Source organism: Balaenoptera musculus, chromosome 5 (genome assembly GCF_009873245.2).
Source record: "Balaenoptera musculus isolate JJ_BM4_2016_0621 chromosome 5, mBalMus1.pri.v3, whole genome shotgun sequence".
NCBI classification, from domain to species: domain Eukaryota; kingdom Metazoa; phylum Chordata; class Mammalia; order Artiodactyla; family Balaenopteridae; genus Balaenoptera; species Balaenoptera musculus.
The window spans coordinates 106906293-106924428 of record NC_045789.1 but is presented as its reverse complement, the minus strand read 5'-3'; the positions used below and the strand labels follow the sequence as shown (position 1 = coordinate 106924428).

Below are 18136 nucleotides of genomic sequence, written 5' to 3'. Positions count from 1 at the left end.
CAAGATCTCCAGAGGAAAACAACCCTCCAGCCTTCCTAATATCCCGTATTCTAGTGTTGAATATCCTATTTTCAAATCTAAATTCCCTCTGTAGTAAAAACTGAAATAAAAGGGCCTCTGATTGTTACCACTATAAAATACTATCTGTTAAACGATCTCATGAATACAGAATGCAAAACCACTTTATATGACTGATTAAATTTACCCTCACAGTATCCATATAAGGCAGGAGAAAGACATTATCCTCATTTTACCAGCAGACAAGCAAAAGCACAGAAAGTTAAGTGACTTGCCGGATTTCAGTAAAAATTTCTTATCCCAGTTCCTTGGAGAATCTGCTAATACTTCTGGTAGTCAGAAAAAGGCCAGAAACCTAGCTTTTTGAGTGGATTTGGAAGAGAGTGAGATTATAGTAATATTAAACAGGAAAGGATGAGAGGGATAGAGAATATCAAAGGTAATTAAAGGCATAAAGGTATCTAGGTTACATTTCTAGGAAGGAAAAGGCGCAGTTAAGAATACAATCTGTAAGTTAAGAAAATTAAAGTAACCCTGCCAGAATGTTTCAACATAAAATAATCTCTTTGCTCTACTGCATGTTTTGTGCAGAACCCAGATTTTGAATCATTAATGAAGTATAGAATTGTTATCTCTTCTGATGTATTACTACAACTATAATTTTTTTTGTTCTCATATTTTAAGTAACATTATTTTTATTAAGAATTTAAACTAATCATAAACTACAGTCAAATATTAAGTCAACCAATTGATTAATAATTTAGAGTATGAAGTTAAAATAAATAAGGATTTCTGCTCTATATAATGTTATCTCCCAAGAGCTGTCTGGCTACCTTATTTTATTTTTGTCTTTGGGAAAATCCAATTCAAATTTCTCAAGTACCTATTTAATCTCTATTTAACTTCTAATTCCTGAAGTAGACCAAAGAAAATAAGTGCCTGCATCTGCATCTTTGAATCTCAAGCTAACTTTTATTTACCATAATTAAGCAATATCCATTTCCACTTAAGAAATCTTCTGAAAAATATTGTCATTTTTGGTTTACTTGAAATTTTAACTTTTCTTTCTGTTTTCATTGTGGTAGAAGAGTGGAATTTAGATTAATGCCAAATGAGACTTTAAGAACACATCAGAAAGTGTTATTACTTATCAGGGAGTGTGAAGTAGATTCTTGTTTTTGTTTTTTTAAGTAGGGTAACAGTAGCAATGAGCAGACATAACACCCAGATCTTTGTTTCTTTTTTTTTTCAAGATTTTTTTTTTTGATGTGGACCATTTTTAAAGTCTTCTTTGAATTTGTTACAATATTGGCTCTGTTCTTCATGTTTTGCTTTTTGGCTGCAAGGCATGTGGGATCCCAGCTCCCCGAACCAGGGATCGAGCCCAGACCCCCGCACTGGGAGGCGAAGTCTCAACCACTGGACCACTAGGGAAGTCTCCAGATCTTTGTTTTTAAATACCGTCCCACAATAAAAGGAATCAGAGCTGGGGCAGAGAGGCTGAAATATTTTGCTGTGACAAAAAGCAAGGACATATTGAAAGAATGATGGAAACAAGTGAAAAGGACACAGGAGCTACTTGGAGGTGTTCCCATTGGGCAAATTTGGGATAATTTGAGCACCAAGAAGAATACAAATAGTAATTGATAACAATTGAATAATAAAAGAATCCACGGGTCCAAAGTGATTCTAAAAAAGAAGAGAACAGAGCTCCTCTTTACAGAATGCCAGTGAACACGCAGAAGGAACGACAGAACCTGAAAAAAACAACTTTATAACCACCATTAAATAATTTGAGTAAAAATTATCCAAAAGTTTGTTGGGGAACAGGATATTCAAGCAGTTTCAATGTATCACCCCATAAATTACTTACTAATTACAAAGAGAAGAAGGTGCCTTTCAGTGGAAAAATCTGGTAGTCAGAACCTTAATCTAGTGATCAAACTTAGCACCACCAGTAATAGAACAAACTGGCATTATGTGCAATGTGAATATTATAATATATGATCACCTAGTAATATTCTTGCAAAAAAGGTTTAACGAGTATCTAATAATGAGGAAACCTTAGACAAATTTAGATTGTGCAATATTCTACCAAGCAGTTGACCTGGACTCTTGAAAAATGTTATTGTTAAGAAGGAAAAAAAAAAGTAGATCTAGAACTCTTCTAAAACTGTTCTAAATTAAAGAAGACCAAAGAGGAATGTCAACTAAGTGAAATATATAATCCTTGATTGGACCTGGATCAGAAAAAACCATAAAAATCATCTGGAGATAATTTGGCAAATCTAATTATGGACTGTTTGTTACATAACATTATTGTACCTATGGTAAATTTCTTAAGTGTGATAATGGTATGCATGCTGAAGTATGTAGGTACAAAGAGCCATTATGTCTGTAAGTTACTTTCCAATGGCACACTAATATGTGTATATGTGTGTGTGTGTATATGTGTGTGTATATATATATATATAGAGAGAGAGAGAGAGAGAGAGAAGAGTTAGCATACATGCAAATATGTAATATGTTAACAACTGTACATGAAGAGTATATGGCTATTTACTGTTGCGATACTTTCAATTCCTCTGTGGATTTGAAATTTTCAAACACAAAAATGGGAAAAAATTTATAAACGTGAGTAGATAATATGTATACTTTGACAAATATTTCTTAACATGTGAGCTGTTGTTCACTTAGTGCACTCTAGAGAAGAGGGTAAGGCACACATGCTGGAGTGAGACTGCTGGGTCCCAGCTCTACCACTTGGGAAATGAATGACCCATGCAGATTACCCAACTTCTCTCTGATCTAAAATGAAGATCATAGGTTGAACCAGAGGAAGTTGTCAGCACTGCCATTTTTTACTTACAAAATAGAAAAGCAACATGGTGCATATAGAATTTACCCATAGGTTTATTGGGATGATTAAATGAGAAAATCCAAATAAAGTACTTAGAACAGTACCCATCTCATAGTAAGAGCTCAATAAAATGTTATCTATAATGAGAATTATAAGAATGACAAAGAGGAATAGCTACAGTGTCTAAGAAACTGTATTAAGAACTGGGGGTTTCACCATGCCACTCTCCCCCTTATACTCACTGACTCCTCACTATGTTTACTTATCATCATACTTATCATACCGGTTCAAACTCTCAGTATGGCATTCAACTCCACCTTTCATAATTTGACTCCTGCCTGTCCCACCAGCCTCCTCTCCAATCATATCCACAAACAGACCAACTGATGGCAGTTCCCAGGAAGTAACATACTCTAATACTTGCATGCTTTTACATGGAATGTCATTCTTCCCCTTGTCTGCTGGACTAACATCTAGACAGGCTTCAATACCCAGCTGAAACAGTATTTGCTTTAGCCCCTCCAAGATTTGCTTTAGCTCCTCCTTCTGAGTTTGGAGCCCTCCTCAGTGCTTTCCTAAACCTCTGTGCATACCTCTGCCATAAATTTTATACACATATATTTACATATACACATATATCATGCTTTATTACCACAGTTATTCTTCTTATCCTGCTCCCCCACTAGGCTTTCAGCTCTTTGAATACACAGTACCTGCTCTGAAATCTCATACAGTCTCCTGACAAAGACAGACATGACAGGTGTACAAGGTGTTAAAAGAATATAGAAGGAAGAATTTCTCTGCAGACAGGAGGGGGTAGGAAAAATGTCAGGAAAGGCGGCAGGAAGAAATGTGAACTGAATCTTAAAGGATGAGTAGGAATTCACCATGTGGCTGGGTGAAGGGCCTAATTCAGACCAAGCAGCATAAGCAAAGCCAGAGGGGCATGAAGCAGCAGAGGGTCTGGCAATGCGAGGGCAGTCCACTGGGATTGTGTCCACATTGCAAAAAATACTCCCTTTTTAAAATAAGGCAATCATCAGCCTGAAGACTCTCGCACTCAGAGAACCAGTATTCTATCCATAATGGCGAACAATAATGGATTATAAGCAGTAGATGACACAATCAGATTACACTTTATGTGTTTTCAAGCATGTAAATTGATTTAAGAACCTTCATCAAGAGTTAAGATCTCTAATATGTAATAAGGTCATAAGACAGGCAGACAAATTAAATATATGTATTTTCCCAGTAAACAGTCTTTCCTAAAACTACAATCTGCTTATTAAGATTACATCACGTTCACACTTTTCAGGCCTTTTATATAGAAGTGCCTGGTCCTTATACCTTCAAAGTACTCACTGAGCTAGACTAGGCACTGCAGAAGCTAAAGATGTATAAGACACAGTCCCCAGCTTCCTGGAACTAACAGCCTAGCAGAACAAATGATATAGATCCACAAGTAACCACAACGTAGGGCAGGATGAGATAGGCTCCGTGCCAGTGTTAATAACTAAATGTAGAGAAAGAAGAGACTTCCTGCCGCTAAAATCAGGAAGAAAGAAAGGAGGAGGTGGCATCTGAGCCAGGCCTGGAGGCAGGGCTGATTCTCAGTATGTTCAGCTAAGAAAGAATATAAACTTCAAACATAAGTACAGTCATTCATTCCTAACAGTGATTTACTTTTAGTTGAATATTTGCTTTTAGGAGTGATAGTGATTGGAAACAGAAAAAGCCAACCAAAAGGGGAAAAAAGATAGAATGTTTGTAGAGTGTGATGTTTTTCAGCCTTTGATATAAACAAATGCTGAATTACTCATTTCTTTCGGCTGGAGGCCAAAACGGTAAACTGGAAAGAAAGTTTTTCAAGAATTGAAAACTCTCAGAGAACATTTCAGCCGACAGGCAATATAGTATTTTACCTCTCCCACATTCTTCTGGTACTGTGTAACATGGATCCTCTATGGAGGTAGTTGTGAGGATCATTAATGTTGACTGAAGGTGACGGAGGGGAAGGAAAGTTTGGGTAGGACAGGGGTGGAGAGATCATCAAATCACAGCCTGTGCCCCTCTCACATCTCGCCCCTGAGCTCCAAGCCCTGGAATTCAACCACGTATCACATCTCTCCACTTCAAAGTCTCGTAAGCACTTCACACATATCACATCCAACACTGAAGTCTTCATCTGCACTTTCTCCTGTGTTCTCCAGCTCACCAATTCCTTGCAGCAATGCAGAGCTACTGATTTATCAACAAAACCTGATACCCATTTTTCCTCGGAAACACTGGCGACTATTTCGAAAAATGTTAGAACTCTCCGTGAGCAAAATCAAATTCACCTGTATGCTAGATCTGACCCACTGGCACCAGCTTATAACTTATGAAACATAAATCTGATTATGTAATTTCCCTGCTTAAAATCTGTACAATTTCCCTCTGCAACTCTGGGATAAACCCTACTCTATTTAAGATGACATCAAAGGCCTTCCATGAGTCAGCCCATTCCTACCTCTCCCACAGCATCTCTCATCAGATATCCTTCAAACACATACCCCAATGCCAAATGAAGGTTCTTACATTTCCTGGAATATGCCTCTCACTCTGGCTTCTGAAGTTTCAGTACATTTTTCTGTCTGGCCAGGGTGCCCTTTACTTGACTTACTTATCCCTCGGGATTTAGCTAGGCCACCAGCCCATCACTCTTGGGCGGGGATACTGCCCACTGAGACGTGCTCTCACAATATCCTATCTCAAAACACACCTCTCATCCAATATTGTCTTCATCTGTGGGCCTTCAACATTGACAGGGAATGACATAAACGCCTGTAGTTTCATCTTACTGATGTATCTGCAGTGGCTGGCACAGGATCAGACAGGTAATCACCCTCAGTATGTAGCTATTGAATGAATGAATCAACTGAACACTACTGAGGCTGTGAAATCTTCCTTGATCCTCTCCAGCAGGAAGTCATTCTTCCTCTAAACAGCCTCAACTCTTTATCCTTAACTCTTGCCTACTTTAGAATCCTGGAAGGAATAAGAGACAACCATCTTACCAACTCAGCTCCTCCCAAGTAAGAGTCCATGTTTTACTAATCTCTGTATCTCTGCCAGCCCCTAACTTAGCTCCTTGCCTCTAGTAAACTCTCAAACGTGTGTCAAATAAATGACTAAGTAACTCTACATGTAATTCTACAATTCAATTCTCGATCCTTCCAGTTCCTTTTCCTTGGGTTAGGTAACCAAAACCCTACTTCACTCTGACATTTGCAAATGGATGCTATTAAAGAAGTGGAAAAGGAATGGTTCAAAAGCACAGATGGTCATCCAATGACAGTTTTTATTTTAGAAATGAATAATCTGAGAAATCTTCTACTACTTCCAGTGGATTTTTCCCAAACGATGGGCATGGTAAACAAAATGTATTTTAAAACATGCTATACCATGGATGCCACCATGGACCCTAGTAAAAATAAAACACTGTTTCAAAGTTCATTTGTATTCTTTATATTGACCATACAACAATAATAGCAAACATTTATCAAGAACTGTTCTGCATGAGGCATTCTCCTTACGGCCAGCAACAATCTTGCCAAGTAGGTTTAAAGATTAGGAAATTGTGGCTCAGAAAATTTAAATAAAATATCTAGTATGTCATAGTTGGTGAGTCACAGGAACAGGTCCTGAACCCACATCTGTTGGTGACAAAGCCCACATTATACTCTTTGTTTGTTATGGCCTCCTTAACCTCTGCCATAGCTCTGCTAGTTAATACTATAGCTGATAGTAAATATAAGATACATATGCTTTGGTGTTTTAAGTGTCCCTGAACAGAGAAATTTCTTAACTTTTATTTCTAGAACTATCAATTTTGTTCCCAAGTGATTTTATTAAAATCTCCCCTTAAAAACATTTTCTCTGACATGTCATAGTATCTTCCATCTATCAGTTTAAAGTACATTGTCTTCTTGGCCCCAACTCCATTAAATAGAATTTCACATATTTCACCAAAAATTTCCACAAAAGTATCACAAGGGTGATTTGTTAGGTAACATTGTTCACTTCCAAAAATATTTAAAACAAGAAACACTTTATGCACCAAAACAATGGCATGAATACTACGAGGTGCTATTATAACATCTTACATATCTTATACAATAAAAATATTTCTTACCTGATTCTTTCCATGGAGAATTAATGAATATGAGATACAATTCCCTCAGGTTAATGATAGGATGGTGTTAGTAATTTCATTTGGTGGACTTTTTTTTTTATTTGCTTCTTTAAGTATTAAAAACATAAACTGTCCTTTAAGTTAGAATGGAGGTCAATTTATTAGATTTATAAAACAGGAGAAAAGAATTATAAACTGAAAGGGAAATGTTTAATGTAATAACTGAAATAAAATTATAAACAGAAGAAACAAATCTCTAAGGAATATAGTTCCCCCCCACCAAAAGCAACTCAAAAACACAACTAGTGTTAAGTTTTATTAATAACTTTGTAAAGTTATTATTTAGAAGTACTGTATGTCTTTCAAGACATAGATTAGCCAAAATTATTTCAAAAAATATGTTCATCTAACCTTTGAGCTGGCACCTTATCCTGGCTATTCTCTGCCTTAAGACGTAGAAAGCTGCAAAACAAATGTCCAAAAAAAGAAATTCCAGATCTTTTCTCTGTAAGGAGGCTGGACTTGGGTATTTATCAACTTGTTACATTCCCGGAGACTTACACATATGCAACTTTCAGTGCTTTTCTGAAACAAACAAAAAAATCTAGGACATGTTCAAAATAGTATATTTTAGTCACCATTTTGTCATTAAAAAACATTTTGTAACAAAAATATTAACCAATAATTGAAGTTGTGCTATTCTTTCATAGTTCAAATTCTAAATTAAAATATTTCAGACCTTTTGTGACACTGTACCTTCCAATCCAATTTTTCATTTTCAGAATATTAATTTTTGGTTCCAAGAGACAGTATCCTTTTATTTAAATGAGTGTTGGACAAAATATCTGAAAAAAATTAAAACTTTTGATAAATTAGTAACCAAGTCTGGTAGTTTTTAAATTGATATATCTTTACTTACCTGTTTCTTACATACTGTGTGTTCCCTTTTCTCTCCAACTTTGCAGAGGAAATATTAAGGTTTTTTTTTCTTTCCTTCCACAGCATTTTCTTCTTGCATGGCTGCTTTGGTTGTCAATAGCAACAATAATTAGTGTGAAAGCTCAGCCATTTCACTTGAAGATACGTAAATTACCCATTTTAATGAAAGTAAATGGAAGAAACTTGAAACACTATTAGTAATAGTCAGCATTCGACCAACCTAGAGATCCTAGAGGTAAGGGAAGAGATGACTGTATGACTTCTCTTTTGGATTAATGTCTTTCCTCTTTAAAGCATAAAATATGCTTTAAAGAGGAAAGACTTTAACTTTCCATTTGTGTATTTATTTGTGTAATTTAAAATTAGGTGAATGGAGCCTTCTTTTAGGTAATATTAGAAGAAAAAAATTCTAAGTCCAATTTGATTCAATTGAAGTAATAATTTAACTATCGATCCAGAATGATTGCTCTGTACTTTTAAAGGTACACATTACATTTGCTTGTTAGAGGTTTTTTTGTGTGTTGGTTAGGTTTATAACTTTAAAAGAATTCACCATATCTTGATGTTGATACATTTCTTTAAAAAAAGTAATGAAATATATCAGGCACAATCTAAGCAAAAAGCTGAAAATAAATCAAAGTGTAAATTGCAAATTATATTCTGGATCACATATTAAAGAAAACTGTTTATGACTATGGTTATGTATGAGAAGGGAAAAATATAAAAGGATACCGTTTCTCTAATACTCTTTAAATGCCAATTTTGAAAAATCTAATTTATCAAGAAAAAATATTAAATGATTTTTAAACAAAGGTAAAACAAGCCAATGAAGAATAGCAAACGTCATTGTTTTCTAAGTAGTTATATTAGTACCAAGCATCCAACAGTTCTGTATAGTTTATTTTTGTTCATAATATCTTAAGTTGGGTCACATTTCTCTTACTTAAATCAGCCTTGACATACATAGATTTAGCAAGTTTTATGTTGTCAGTATGTATAGCCATTAAGTAAGACTTTTTAGCATGAAATTTTAGCCAATGCCCCATATTCTAAAATTTGCATTTTAAAACTATACAAAACTGCATTTTAAATCAAAGCAATTTTAAACATGGAGAAGATTATTTCCAGGAAGTTTCTGGAATCTATTCTCTATTGACACAAGGAAATTTTCACAGGCAACCATCACCACGGTTTTTGTGAAAGCTGCCAAAAATAAATGCCCTACATGTATTGTTTTGTGGTAAACCCCACTAAAAAGCACTAAAATAGGATTCATTAGTAGCACATAATATAGAAAAATCTGTCGCATTTTTTCCTGATAACCTGCTTCCCGATAGCCACTGTAAAGAGCCACAGTGGTTAACACATGCAATCTCGCCAGCAAAGCCACCTGGTGAGGATTCACAACTGTAGAACTCTCTCCTGCAACTTGTCCCAGACCACTGCTTCAGTTCACCTGAGGGCTCTCAGTGACACTACACTCTACTGAGGGGTCTCAGTGATTATCAGGCATGGTTAAAGATCATAAGCATCCTAATGATTGTATAAAATTGTGACTAATATAAACCAGAGAAACGGAACTATTCGGGGATGACTTTTCTTGCCTGCTAAACACAGGTTACAAATTTGGAGTCCATCCTGGGCTTTGGACAGAGTTAGGGAAAATGAGGGATAAGAAACCCAAAGGAACTGAGCCTCCTTATTAGCCAAAGGTATCCCTATCTTCTGGCATATCGTCAGATAGTCTCTTAAGCATGATACAGGCACCTCTTTCCAGGTTATAAATGCCAGGTACACAGATGAAAGTGAATGGTCCTCCCTGACACTGTACTTCTACCTTCTAACCCTAATCTCTAGCTAGAAAAAAAGTAATTCTAAGATGTTCTCCATACCCCAACCCTAAATTTCACGTATTTCTCATTGTCAAAAAAGTTAGTATTAGCCTGGCAAACTCTACTCATAGACAGCTCTGCAACTCTGCATGTTTATAACACCAACATCCAGGACAACAGATCCCATGCCCACGAATAGCATTTTGAGTAAGAATTTGGATGACCCCAACTTTCAGTCTACTGCTTTATAGGCATTAAAGCTATAGCATTCATCAGACCTCAACACAAGATTAGAGAACAGAACATTTAACAAATCTACAAATAATTTCTTCATAATTTTATATTTTCTCCCCCAATTTACCTGTTTCAAAAAAACACAATTCTGCCTTAATTAGGAAATAAACTATACAGGGGAATATCCTAATTTTTGGCCATACATAGACACCAAGATGCAATGAACCTTTTAATTCATCAGTAAAAACTCAATTGAGTTTTGATTTAAAAACTCAATCCAAGGGACAAAAGAACTTGAAACCATTATCTATATGAAACACCACGAAATATTTATGTAATCAGATGAGCTTGGGACAATTTACCCAGTAGAAACTATTGCCACAGTAAGTTATATAATATAAAATCAACTCTAAACATCCATGTACATTAAAAAAAACACACTTAAGCATGAGCTGCAATTTGTGTTTTTCTATTATTTGCTATTTGTTGGCATGAAAGCATTTGGCAGATAGTTACTAAGTACCTACAAAATCTTAACATTAAAATAAAATAGAAGGTAACAAAGGCTTTAGCAAAATATTTTGGGTGGCAGGAAGCTTATGTTCGGAAAATCTATCCAAGGAGTTAGTCTGTGTGCTAAACACACACCTTTGACCATTTAGGGATTTTTCACAGAAACTGAGTTTGAAAACTCTGATCTATAAATACAAGGCTAGAGATTTTTGAAAAACAACACTGTTTTTGGCAAGGTAAGCATAAATCCAGAAATGTCTAATAGTTTCTTTTGTGTACATTAGCACAAATTTAAACTGTGATGACATAGTTCTAAAAGTTCAGAATAAGTCAGTAATATTTACAAAAGACAACCTTAACCTTGTGATCTGATGATGTTATAATAGGAAAACAATGTCAGTTTTGGAGAATTTATATCATTAATCTACAGGACCATTAAAGAGATACTAACCAAATGAAGTGTTCAGTTTTAAAATTTATTTGATTCTAGACTATCCTCATGCAAATCACCTACAGCAAATCCTTAGTCTCAAGTTGGCTTTCCCCAGCATCTAATACCTACCAAGGCTGTCTCCAGCCTTTGGTTAATATATGGCAGAAAATGAGGGCTTCTAATTAAATATAATTAGGAGGAAAACTGTTTCTTCTACAAAATCAACTACTATATTATAAAGCTATGAAACCAATTTGATTATTCATATCTCTTTTTCCTTCTATCAGACCTAAGAATAACAAGTTGACTTAACAGTGTTTCATCAGGTTAAGTTAAAACGAAAATTCTTGAGACTATCTATGAAAGAATATGTAATAACACATGGATATCTACACTATTTTACCATACATAATAATACTTTATCACATCTAGGCTGTAATGTACTCTTTTATGCTGGCTTTATTAGGAATTTTATTAGTATTTATATTATGACCATAATTATCTCAACTAGGCACTAGTAGTAATTACATGATGAAATTGGAAAATTTAAAATGAAGCTTTAGTGCATTAAAATGCACTAAAAATAATTTAAAATGCACAAATATAAATTTCTTTATATTTGATATTACTTAATTGAACTCTATACCTTGTAACACACTGATGATTTTTAAGTAACTAGATATACATTTTGAAACCAATTTTCTCTGGCAGATTCCCAGGGATGCACTGTCAATCACATCAGGCCTATGCTACAGTATTTTTCTATGGTCAGCGATTGATATCACTTTGAAATTTTTTCAAGCGAAATTATCTTGGCTACAGTCTATTATATTTGAGAACTGATAATTTATTTATTCCCACAAAGAAATGTAAGATCTTGGCCCTGGCAATGTAAACTCCTTGGCTCCCCTCCAGGTTGATATAGGGTGACAATTCTTGGACAGGTTAGATTCTTGGTTGGTGCTGATCTCTGGGGAAAGGCATTCAAAGTCCCTTTCTCCCAAGGAGATGGGGGCACTTACTGGATTGGGGCCCTCTCCAGACACATAATGTTGAGCCTTTTTCTTTTTTTTTTTTTTGAGAGAGAGAGATTCTCCTAGGGCATATGTACCCCAGAGTTTCAGGTTCCATTGCCAATGGAGCTTCAGGAGTGCATGAGGATTAACCTTTCCTCATACCCCAGTGAAAACAAGTTAAGTTTGTGTCTGGACAGTGACATGAGACTCTGCTTTGAGTCTATTCAGGCCTCAGTGGCTTATTTAAAGCAGCCCTCCATGAGATCCAGATGAACTAGAATAAAAACTAAGGGTCATTTGGGCTCCTTTGCACACCTGTAACAATCAGGAGCTTTGGGGAAATGAGCACTGCTCAAAGATTTTGTTGTTCCTGGGCTCACTGGCCCTTATTCCATGTAACAGCATAAGCAGGATAAATGATTCCTGGAAGCAATGTTTGTGCCTCACCTCTTACCCCAAGTTATAATTTGCATGAAAATGAGTAAGTACATACAAAATGGTAGTGACTTTTTATACTGATATTCAATGAATACAAAAATAATTAACTCATACAAAATTGATACAAAAAATTCTCCCACTGATTTCTTTGCAGAGTCTCCTAATACTGGATCCTAGGAGACACCTATCTGTATTCCATTCCCAATGCCTCTGGGTACCAACTCCATCAACTGCTGACTGATTTTTAAAATACATGGGCTGAAAAAAAAAAAAAGAAAAGAAAAAATATATGGACTAGCTTTGAATTAATATTACAGCAAACTTGACATTGTTAGAGATCTTAACTTGAAACTGTCTTTTGTCTAGCCTGGAATTGTCCACCCAAAGCCCTATACTATACAGTTCACCCATCACTGCTAGATATTCTGGGCTGAATCAAGCTGAGTCATCAGAAAGCTAAGCATGTATAACGTTTCTTAAGCTGCTTGTAAAATAGTTTTCTATGAACTGCAGTTCTAGAGTAAGGGCCTCTTCTTAGGTTGGAGCCTCTTCTATGGAACAGCTTTACAAAACCACCACTTGCTTCATGATAAAAACGTTGCTGTAGCCCCTTCCACTCCATCATTCAACCCCACTCTCTGAAGACCACAGGAAAGTCTTTTTTCAGTACTATATGTGGGAAAAGCCATAATTTCCCCAAATAACTGGCTTGATTTTTCCCTAACAAACAACATGAATTATATAAGCAATGAAACTTCCCTTTTTCCTTTGGCTAGCAGAAACTAAGAGCCAAATTATGAAACATAATTTAAATCCTATGGCTTACATATCTGCACTTATTAACTCACCTCCCAACATCTTACCTTTTACTCTATCCTTTTTCCTTCCTCTAGCCATTGTTAATTCTATCTTCCTATTTTACTGCATTCATTCCTGGAAGCCACTTCACATCCTTTCCCAAACAAGGTAGGGCATAAAAACATAGAAATAAATCCATTCTATTCGTTTTTTAAGGTATCTTCTAAGGAATCAAAAATAGAAACTGACTGAATGGAAGGTTTCCACTCTGTAACATTATCCATGATTTAATCGCCTTTAAGTTACATATTTTATATAAGAAAATCTATAAAAATAAAATGAGAGCTCTTCAACAATTGTACTTACATAAAAATAGGATGACTATCTGTCCCATATCTGTATGTATATAACAGTGATGATGAATGTGTAAAGATATTCACTACAGCATATTTTGTAAAAACAAAATATTGAAAACCACCTAAATGTACATAAATAGGGGATTTTTAAATTAATTAATTTAAAATTAATTATGGTACATCCATATTTAAAAGATATGATACACCCATATTTAAAAGAATGAGTCAGGTTTACATGAATTGATAAGGACTAGCCTCCAAAATGTAACATTACATGAAAAAAGAAGGTACAGACTAGTTTTACATTGTGCCATCATTTTATGAACAAGGAAAATTTTTGAAATGCCTAGAAATCTCTGCAAAGATCAACAGGGAACAGTGGTGGCCTGCTGGAGGTTGGAACTAGGTGTCAGGAAAACAGAGAAGTTAGAAAGACTTACCTTCACTGCCTTCTCTCTCTCCCAATCTGGTTCTTTTAATTTTTAACTTATGCACGCATTTCTTAATTTTTAAAAATAAGATGACTTAAGATATAATTGGAATAAGGATTAGAGTAACTAATGGAAATGATATGCCCCTACAGTTTTGTTTTTTTTTTACCCCTTTGGCGGCGCTGCATGGCTTGTGGGATCTTAGTTCCCTGACCAGGGATTGAACCTGGGTCCTCGGCAGTAAAAGTACAGGGTCCTAACCACTGGACTGCCAGGGAACTCCCACCCCTAGAGTTTCAAAGTCACTTTTTAAAAGTATTTTGGTACAATAGTTTAGTATTTCCTGAAAATACTCATGTCATAGCAGGTGTCCCAAAAAACTTTATTCAGGTATCAAAATTCTACATACTTCTCCCTAACAGGTAATGGGTCTAGTAAAAAAGCAAACACTATATACATAGCTGTAAAAATTACGGCTGAACTATAAACATAATAAAAGGTCAACGAATTAAGCAATTCCTAAAAGAATGTATGAGTCTTTCTTATAAGTAAAAAGGACCTCACATCCATAAAGAGTAGACAACTGACGGGCAGGACGCCAGGTGGGGATCCTGGCTGATGGACAACCTCACCCCATCCTCCCAACCAGTTGCCTCTAGTCCAAGATTAAACAGATGAAAAATGGGGGCAGAGGGACCTTCACTGACTTGTCAGAGGGGTTTTTTGGGAAAGAGTAGGGATTAGAGCATCCTAGAGTCAAGCAACAGATCAGATTCTGGATGTGGAATTGCCAGAACCTTAAGTCAGTATTGCAATCCAGTCTTTCATTTACCTGCTTACTACCAAGGAAGAAACCACTGGCCACCTGGTCAAAATTACAACTGTATATGTCATTTGACCACATATAAAAGTTATCTTGCAGAACAATATTTGTTTCAATGTATGTTTAAGGTTGCTTATTTTAGAATTGTGTTAGCAAAAGATTAGAATCAACATAAATGTCCACCAATAAGAAACTGGTTAACAAATTATGGTATAGCCATACAGTGGAATGCTACACAGCCATAAAAAAGTAAGCAGGCTCTTCATGTGCTGATGATAAAGAAAGTCTTTCAAGATGCATTTTTAGGAAAAAGAAGGTAAAATGCTGTATATAGCATGCTATATATAAGAATATATATATATATATATATATATATATATATATATATATATATATATAAGATACATAAGAATTTACCCATAAGTACGTAAAGTATTTCTGAAAGGTATACAAAAACCTGGTAACATTTATTGCTCTAAGGAGGGGTATTTGAGGCGATGAACGCATTTTCTCTTATAAAATATATAGTTTTAAAAGACTGATGGGAAAATTGTTAAGCCTGCACAAAATCGGTGGGAAAGGGGCAAAAGTGTCTGTTATGGTGGTGGGGGAGGGGAGGAGTGATGAGGATTAGACCATTATAACCCGTCTCTCGTTCCCTTTCATCTCCCCCGTGATGAAGGCGCAGCCCCTGTGATGAATATCTTCCATTACTCACTGAAGGAAACTGCAGGGAATCACTCAGCATCTCTGGATTCGCTTTAAAAGCATGCAGTTGATTCAACTGACTGAAAATGCATATAACATGAAAACCACCATTACAATTGCTACAGAAGGGGGTGTGGGAAGCACACCTACATTTTCCAAAGCTTATCAAAAAGTTTCCCAGTAGCAAAGTGCTGTTTCTGGGCTGGAAGCGGCTCCTCAGGACCAGGTGTACGCGCACGTGCGCTTTCAGGCAGCATCTCCTTGTGGCAGGTATTGGAGGGCAGATGGAGAAGCTGACCTTGCAGCCACTGAAGGGCTTCCCTTTACTTGACCTGACCTCCCAGCCTGAGAAGTGCTAAAATTTCTAGTCCGTAAAGGTTAAGACCTGCCCAGATTAATTTATGAGGGGAGCTTAGGAAATTAGTAGCTCTCAACAGTATGATATAAAGATCAGTCCTAATGGGGGGAAAGAATGAAGGAACAAGGTAATTTCTGTGAACCTTAACTCTCAAGAAGACACATACTCCAAAACTACCTACGGAAAAAGGTCAAACTTCTTCAACACTGATTCTAGCTTGGAATCTGCATTCCAAGACCACTTGAAGTCACCCAAAGTACATGCTGTTCTTAACCTTTTCATGGAAAGTGGTGGTTGGATAATCTTAATCAAAAAACTGACTTCCTAAGGATTTGGAGATTCAGGTTTAGCGCTGAAAGTAGTTATAAGATTGTCCACTGCTTTGCATTTATTCCTACCTCAAAAAATAAAACATGAGATTTTGCATTTTCACCCCAAAATTAGAGGAGGAAGCTGATAAACATTAAGACAGTGAAGCGTGCTCAGCTCCATTAAGCTGGCCTGGGACCTGCTGGCAATCTTCAACACGGCTCTAAGCAGCACAACCTGCCTTGAGATTCCCAATTACTCCTGGAGCGCGTACGGTTGTATGGATGTAAGAAACTGCTTCATCTATAAAATTCTGATTCATGGCCAGTGGAGGTTGCCATAGGTGTTCACTGCTAATGGAAAGGCACTCACTAGGAATAGTAGGGGAACACTATGTGTGGCCTTCAAAGTCACTTCCAATATTTCTTGTTTACTCTTAACTATTTTAAAGAAAGTACTCAAAATCCAAAAAATCAAAGAAGGGTGTAATCTATATACTTTTGTGACTAGGGACAGGAAATCAATGACCAACATAGGGAGCAAAAACTTAAAAATCATGTTCCTTTTAAGAGGCTGATTCCTGAACCCAGATATGAGTAAGGAATGAAATATGAAATTTAAATGTTTCACTTACCAAATCAAAATTCTCTGCTTAAACTAATAACCATTTCGTTTGAAATACAGAAATAAATAATTCAATGATTTGTTCATCATTCTTTCTAGCGGTCCACGATCATCAGCCATAACATACATTATCCAAGTGAAATTACACGACAAACTCCAAAACAGTTTCAGAATGAATTACTGTTTCTCAGTCCTTAAGGTGCACTAACCTATAAGTTTATCTAGCGCCGATAAAAATCCAGAATTTTCACTTTACATGGCAGTTGTACAGTTGTAGCCTTTACTAACTTCAGAGAGGAGGGAGGAGAAAACAAGGTTTAGAACTAATAAAGCAAACTCTAGGAGTAGGTTTCACTTCTCACAAAAATCCTCCAAAGAAACATAACAAAACACCTGCATTTTGCCTGGTCTTAAGGAAAAATGATCCAAAACCATCTTAATTTATATAAATTCTTTCAAAAACCACAAATTGCTCAATGACAGCCAAAGAACTCAGGAACTGAATAGCTTTGTTGAAACCTAGAACTAGTTGCATTTTGAGTTTTTCTTCATACCTTAACAAAGTGCTTTCAACAGAAACACTATTGTTATAGCCACAGATAGAGCCAAATGTCCAAGTAAACAGAAAGACAACCATACAGAAATGCAATATCTAGACCCTATATACCCTTTTCAATATTAAGGAAGTTCTCAGATGGGGTTTAGAGCTGCAGGGCACCTTAGAGATCCACTTGTAAAATAAGAAAACTGCAGCTGAGAAATGTTAAATAGCTAATCAGGTACAAAAGTCAGGGCTCCACTCAGCTGTCCCAAATTGTTTAGTGCTTTTAGTTAAGAACTGTTTCCACGGAATACATGGCTTTTTAAAATCAGGTATACAAACCCTGAGAAACCTTTATTACAGAGATCTCCACTTGGAGTAGAGAAATTGTTAAAATAATTAAAACGAAATGTGCCATTAACAAGATGGAAAAGTTAAGGAAGTTAAATAAAATAACTACAGAGCAAGAAACAAGTATTTTGTGATAATCTAAGTGATTAAGGTGCTGTGTGCTGTAAATATGGAAGCATCGGTGTGTTACAAACATATTAAGAAATTTTCCCTTTACAATCAAGAGCCATATCAATAGTCAATAAAGGTAAAGCCCAAGACGATTAACTGGAAAACCCAATTTTGAATTCTCAACGTGTAGAGATCTGTTTTTAAGTCAAGAACATAGAACAAAGAATCAAAGGATATTAAGAAGGTACGGGTATGATCTCTAAAAGAAC

General features: G+C 35.9%; 1 protein-coding gene and 1 non-coding gene across 12 annotated transcripts in view; both read right to left on the bottom strand.

The window, feature by feature from the left end:
* NPNT (nephronectin) overlaps nt 1-18136 on the bottom strand; it is a 74620-nt gene that overhangs the window by 49800 nt on the left and 6684 nt on the right. For 4 of the 11 annotated variants that reach the window (XM_036853518.1, XM_036853519.1, XM_036853521.1 and 1 more), the window contains exon 3: nt 7464-7514. The exons of the other annotated variants lie outside the window; for them this stretch is intronic. In XM_036853518.1, the coding sequence (XP_036709413.1) occupies nt 7464-7514 (51 nt within the window). The remainder of the gene's footprint in view (nt 1-7463; nt 7515-18136) is intronic. 11 annotated transcript variants of the gene reach the window in all.
* Nucleotides 14248-14320, bottom strand: TRNAK-UUU. Its single transcript has one exon. It is a non-coding gene; the product is annotated as a tRNA-Lys (tRNA).